Here is a 7,071-nt window from a genome sequence, read left to right on the forward strand (position 1 = left end):
TATATATATATATATATACATAAATAAGTAGCAAAGCACAAGAAATATTTTCTTGATTGCTCGATAAGATTCTTATGAATTTTATTTTTAATTATTCGATTTATGTCTTATGTCCACTAATTAGCAAACATGATCCTTATTAAAACTTTGGATTCTTATGTCAAAAGCAACAACCCACCCACCCCCACTCAAAAAACTAACTAAATTATAGGTACCTGTTAATCCTAATTAAGTGATAAATAAAGGAAATATTACATAAATTAATAAAATTTTAAAAAATAATTACTGATTTTAGCGATACTTTTTGTTTATTACCATTTGTAGCAATGCTTTGTTAAATCTGTAATATGTATTAAAAGTGAATTGTGTATGCAATATATATGAATTATAATGTTTTTTGAAATATATCATGTTTGTTTGGTAAAAAATTGTCACATTGTATTATAAGTGTATTAAAATGTGTGATAAATGTATTATTCATCATTAAAATTTGTATTATATGTGAATAATAAATTGTTCATTGTAATATGTATTAAACTTGTATTATAATGAATTAAAAGTGATTAAGTGGAAAAAAAATATTATTGCTATAATGGTAAATATTTTTTTATTATAGTATATTTATGTAAGTTTCCCATAAATAAATTGGTATAAACATGAGTGCTAGTAAGATTTTTCCTTAATAAGTTATGCACAAAATATTTCGTATTTATGTCAAAAAAAAAATAACGAAGAACGGGCGCCATGTTAAGGAGGATACTTTTTTAACTACTTATGTACGATTTTCTTATATAAACCAACAATTTTGTTTGTGCGAAAAAAATTATTTTATTTTATATGATGTTATTTAATTGGAAATACAAAAATATTAGGTCTATTTCTTACTAGTTCACCGCAATTGTAGGACCTCGGGCCAATATTTGATCAGACTTTATAATATCATATCTAATTAGGTCTTGAGTTTAGTTTACGATCCAAAATTAGCTCACGTAAAAAAAAATTATCTAAACTTTATAAATAATCGAAATTTTCAGCCTTCATCGACGTGGGATTCATTCCCTTCACTAGAAAAAATAAAATTAATAAACAAAACAAAAGAAAATTAGTCACATGAATAATTGAAATTAGAATCTTTTTTTTTTCTTCCTAATATTCTTTTTCTATGTGTGAAAATAGAGAAATTCTGCAAGAATATAGGCATGTTCATTAATGGTGTAAATTTTTTTAAAATAAAAAAAATAAGGACTTATAAGTTTGATGCATTCCCTGCATTTGTACTTTCACTTATTATGAACTTTGACCATGTCTGTATTTAGCATCATGTGGCAATTTATAATTTAAAGTTTTGTTCTTTAATTATTTCATATAATTGTACTTTGACTTTTTCTTGATAGAAGAAAATTTAGGTGTGGACAGTGTATAATGATTGTTCTGAAGTAATTAAAACTTGTAATCAACTTGTTAATTAATGTATCCTGTCCTCAAAGTTAGAATCCAATGAACTTGGCATTTTTCTTTGGTGACGGTGAGAATATTTGTTAAAACTTTAGTTTATTTATGTTATTTTGTTTGAGAAAATTAGAAAAAGTTTATTTATGTTATTATTTATTAATCGAAATAACAAAAATGAGTTAAATTTATAATGAATTACGTAAATAAGTTTTTTCTCAAAGTTTAATGGCGTATTTAAGTTTTTCTATTTAAAAAATAATTTAATTAATGATGTGTGATTGAATTATAATTATTTACGTGTAAAGATGTGTTTGTAAATCAAAAATTTGTTGGTTGAACTGTATTTATTAAAGATAGGAGGGTAAGTATTAATTCATCATTTGTTGCTGAGCCACAATTTTTAATAAGGGAGTTCAAAATCTGTAAAAATGGACATTTGAAGTAGCTGAAGGGGTTCGACATCTACTATATATACATATAAAATTATTTTAATCATGTATAAATAATACTTCATCCGTTTCACAAAGAATGATCTGCTTTGACTCGATACGGTTTAAGAATATAAAGAAGACTTTTGAATCTTGTGGTCCTAAATTAAAGTTAGATCAAATGTACAAAATTGTCCCTTGATCTTATGGCCTTAAACATGTCACGTGGAAAGCTGAAATTAAAATATTACCAACAAAAGAACGGAAAAGGGCCTAAAATACCCTTAAAGTATTGAAAATGATACAAAATTACCCTTCACCCACCTATTGGCTCCAAAATGTCCTTTTCATCAACCTATTGGCTCCAAAATACCCTTGTCATCCACCTTTGAGTTCAAAATTGACCACTTATTTAATGATTTTAAATTTAAACTATTTAAATATTTTTTAAAATATTTGATGCTCAACTATTGGTTATAATTTAATTTATTTGTATCATTTATAAACCAACTCACTACCCACTCATTACTAACTAAACCCCACCCAATTAATAATCCAACTATTATATCAGAATCGTCATAAACACTACTAAAACACGATGAAATTATAGATTTTTGAAAATGACATCCAAAATTATTCGAATCCGAATCAAAGCCCCAATTAAATTTATGTTGAGCCGCTTATTTAGGAGCACACTTTCAATAAGATTCTCTTTCAAGATTGAATTAGAAATTTATGATTAAATGTAAAGAATTAATATATCCTGAATTAATTCATGCACTTTTTTAAAATATACTTTTATAAATATTTATGATTTGTTTTAAAACCTTTAATATATTATTTTGAAAAAAAAAAGTTATCTATGAAGTAACATCACATAATTGAGACGTAAGAATAATTAAGATGAACATAGTCAGACTTTTAAATTTGTCGGTAATTTTTATTTAGACACTTGAATGTATGATAATTTACTTATATAGATATTTTCGTCTCAAATTTTTAAAAACACTCAATTGGCAGTAGCTTTTTGTTGCATTAATAATGTGACGGGTTTATTAATTTGGTGGGCATAATTAGTAATGGGTAGATAGTGGATTGATTTATAAATTATACTAATAAGTTAAATTATAACAATAGTTGAGCGTCACGTATTTAAAAAAATATTTAAATAGTTTAAATATAAAACCGTTAAATAAATGGTCAATTTTGAACTAAAAAGTGGATGACAAGGGTATTTTGGACCCAATAGGTGAGTGGGAAGGGTATTTTGGAGCCAATAGGTGGATGGATGGTAATTTTGTACCATTTCTAATACTTTGAGGTATTTTAGGCCCTTTTTCGACAAAAGAAAGAGTTCATTCTTTTTGAAACAGACTTAAAAGAAAAGGAGGTCATTCTTTTTTAAACGGAGTGAGTATAATTTTTTATCGAAGGGGGTTCGAATGAATTTCATTCATACAAAATGGCTCTGCCCCTGAATGATGTCGTTTGAAGTTTGAATTGTTTTGCTAAATATAGTGATAGGGTGGTAAATATATTGTTATTTTCAATTAAAATTCTCGACTTTTAAAATTTTAAAAATGAAACTATATGTTAAACAAAATATTTTACCTCTAAAATAAGATCTTTCATAGTAAATCTGAATTTATCGAGCCTCAAAGCTGACATCAAACAAGAGAACCCAAAACATCTAGAACATTTTGGTTTCATTTTCGAAACCCAACTTTATTTTGTCAAATTCATTTTGGTAAAGTTTTTGAAAAACTTTAAGTAATAAATTAAAAAAGGTCCTTTGTTGTGTACCACACAAATGTGAATGAAAGATTCCAAAGGAAAAGTTTGCAACTTTTTCTCCCTTTTTATCTATAGTATATACAAATAGATTCCTACTTATCTTGGTGAGCATATAAAATCTAGTTTAATTTATTTGATGAAATTTATAGCAATTAACTATTTATTAACTTTTTTTTAAAATTTAAGATTGTCTTCTTTTGGTTTGAGGTAAACATTATGTTACTGAGTTCATATAAGTTCACTTAGATACAAGACAAGAATGAAATTAAACAAAATAGATAAAATGAAGGTCATAGTTCAAACAATATGGATGAAATTTATCTTTTTAGTAAAAATTTTTGGGACGAATTTAGAATATTATAGGAATGATTTTTCATATCCTCTTATTGTTGTAGGTATGAATTAAAGGTCAGGGTTTGAATTATCTCTTTAGTAAATCTATTTGAAACGAATTTAGAATATTATAGAGATATAGCGTAAATTTATTTTTTTTAAAAAATTAGGTATGAAATGGAGGTCATGATTTGAACAATGAGGATGAAACTTAATATAAATGAATCTGTCCAAAATGAAAAAAAAAATATTAAAGAGAGTATTCTATATATCCTCTTATTTCTTGTTGTAGGTATGAAATGGAGGTCATCTCGAACAATGAGGATGAAATTTATCTCTTTAATGAATATGATCGACGAATTTAGAATATTGAAGGAAGAATTCTCCGCCCTGAAAACCTAAGGGTTCCTCTATAAGATTTGTCTACGAAGGATGAGTCAGGCCTAATACCAGGTCGAATATTTGCTCATATAATCTCACTAAAGATGTTAGTGAATTTATCCAGACAAATTCACAATATTCTATAAATTATTCTTCATATCATATTTTAGGGATCGTTTGATAGTTGATTAAAATTATGTAAAAATTAATTATTAAATAAATAAGAGTAAAGAAATTTTTTTATAGACTTATCTATTTAGTGAACCTGTCATCTGACATGAATTCAAATATTATAAAAAAAAATACTCCATATTCTCTTATTTCCTATTGTAAGTATGAAATAAAGCTCGATTTCGAGCAATGGAAATCAATATTTTTTCTATACACAATTTGTTATTAGTCTCTTTAGTGTACAAAATTTGTTATTAATCTCTTTAGTAAATCTATTTGACGCGAATACAAATTATTGTAGAGAGGAGAGGAGAGAAAAGGAAAAGAAGAGTATTATATTCCTCTATTTAACTTTAGTGTATTGATTATTTTGTCTTATTTTTAATATTAAATTATTAAATATTTCTCTAAAAGTCTTGGTAATAAAACATTCAATTTGCTAAAGTCATCATTCTTATTCTATTATGATTTCTAAAGGCAACAAAATCAAAATTGACTTCTTATGATCATTGCAAAACAATAATTCTGTTTAAAATATGAAATAAATTATAAAAATTACACATTTGAGGAACCAAAAACAGTATTTACTGTGAATTTGTACAATTGCTTCTTAGCAACAAAAAAAAAAACATATATAGTTTACTATATTGTATGTTTGATGAGATTATTCCAAAACAAACAAGAAAATAACACTTGCAGGATCTTTAAACCACCCCATGGTTTGTCTTTCCTGCTATACATATATATTTATATATTAATCATATTGACTCCAAAATAAAAACAACAAAATTTAATAAAACTAAGGTTTTTTCTGTCCAGAGAAAAAACTACTTTGATTACAATATTTAGGTTCATTTTAATCAAGAACCTAAGGTGAAAAAAAGACTCTTTTTACTGTAAAAAAGAGAGAGAAAAAAACTTCTTCATCATCATAATATTCTATTTGGGAATTTTTATAATTTATAAGTTAAACTCCACATCCCAAGCCTCTTGCTTCTGATCCTTTCATTATTCTCAGCCTCTTACAAGAAGACATAAACATTCTGCAAAAAAATAGAATTCAAAAACCCCATTAGAATTACACGAAAAATTCGAGTTTTTCTAGCCGATATACATAAATTATATACATGATATACATGGAATATACATTCAAGATTTGAAGAACTTACTCCCAAGGAACATCACCAACAAGCATCAAATCACCATCTTTGTCTTCATAAGCAGGGGCAAATTCAGAGCCTTTATAGCCTTCTCTTTCTGAGTATTCACCTATGGTGAGTTTGAACATGTTTTCTAAGGCTTTTAGTAGTTCTTGATAACATTTATACATTTTCAGATCAATTTTTCTTAGATAAGGGGCACCATCCATGCTAACTTTGACATACATTCCAGATTCAGATTCTGTTTTCTTTGGTTGGATGATGTTTTTCCTGTTAGATCTCACTGGTGGCCACCCCACAATTTGTGCCCTGAAAACATTAATCAACAACTTATTAGTCCTCATTTCTTCAATTGAATCAAAAGGGGTTTAAAAGCTCAGACTTATAAGCGTATCTGATAGCACAAAACATCTCACGTTAGCACAAAGGACCACACCCCACAATCTAATTCTAATGTATATATTAGTAACTACTTTCACGACTCAAATCAAACAACCACAAATTGTTAGTACTCATTTAAAAAGTTTAAATTTTTAAGTGTATCTCTGCACAAAACATCTCACACGTTCACCTTAGCAAAGATTGAAAAAGGACCACACCCCACAATGTATTCTTATGTATATATTAATGATTACTTTCACGATTCAAACCAAATTATTAATAGTTCTCATTTCTTCAATTGAATCAAAAGGGGTTAAAAAGTTTAGATTTCTAAGGTATCTAATGCCCCCCAAATATTTACCACACCCCACACAATCTACTCTAATACAAAAATTAGTGAAAAGATGGAAGAATCGAAGTTCAGTTAATCAACCAACAAAGCTATTAAAATTTCTCAAATTTCAAGAAACTTACTTGGCAACAGGTGGTGGGGTTTTGACATGATCAGAACTTGACTTAGATTCACAATCTTCTTCATCATGAGTTGATTCAGGTAAAGCCCTTTTGTTGTTATTCTTGGAATTTGATATTTCTTGGTCAGATTCTTGATCTTCTGTACCAGGCAAACCTAATCTCAGCTCAGTAGCTTTGAAATTCAGATCTTTCTGATTTCCCACTATACTTGTCATTTTCTTTCTCTCCTCCAAAAAAAAATAAAAATTGAATCTTGAAATACCCAAAACACCAAATGAAATCCTCAAACCTCAAAACACACACACACAAAAAAAACCCCAAATTCTTTAAACACTTTCTTGATCAAGATTGCTCCTTTATTTACTATCTCAGAAGAAGTTGTGTATTTCAAGAAAAAGGTGAGGTCTTTGCAAGTTGTTGGTTGCTGTTATATAAAGAGAAAAGAAAAAAGGAAAATTTGTAGACAAAGGGATTTTAGGTGGGGGTGGGGTAGTTAG

The 7,071-nt window shown here is 27.4% G+C and overlaps 1 protein-coding gene across 1 annotated transcript; it reads right to left on the reverse strand.

Annotated features, from left to right (window-relative positions):
• Window positions 1-5,197: 5,197 nt before the first annotated feature.
• LOC107029221 (auxin-responsive protein IAA4-like) lies at window positions 5,198-7,005 on the reverse strand. The gene is made up of 3 exons (XM_015230588.2): window positions 6,575-7,005; window positions 5,729-6,028; window positions 5,198-5,602 (listed from the first exon to the last, which is right to left on the reverse strand). The coding sequence occupies exons 1-3, from the start codon at window positions 6,787-6,789 to the stop codon at window positions 5,527-5,529; spliced, it is 591 nt and encodes a 196-aa protein (XP_015086074.1). The 5' UTR covers window positions 6,790-7,005; the 3' UTR covers window positions 5,198-5,526.
• Between the last annotated feature and the right edge of the window lie 66 nt (window positions 7,006-7,071).

Source organism: Solanum pennellii, chromosome 9, assembly GCF_001406875.1.
Source record: "Solanum pennellii chromosome 9, SPENNV200".
NCBI classification, from domain to species: domain Eukaryota; kingdom Viridiplantae; phylum Streptophyta; class Magnoliopsida; order Solanales; family Solanaceae; genus Solanum; species Solanum pennellii.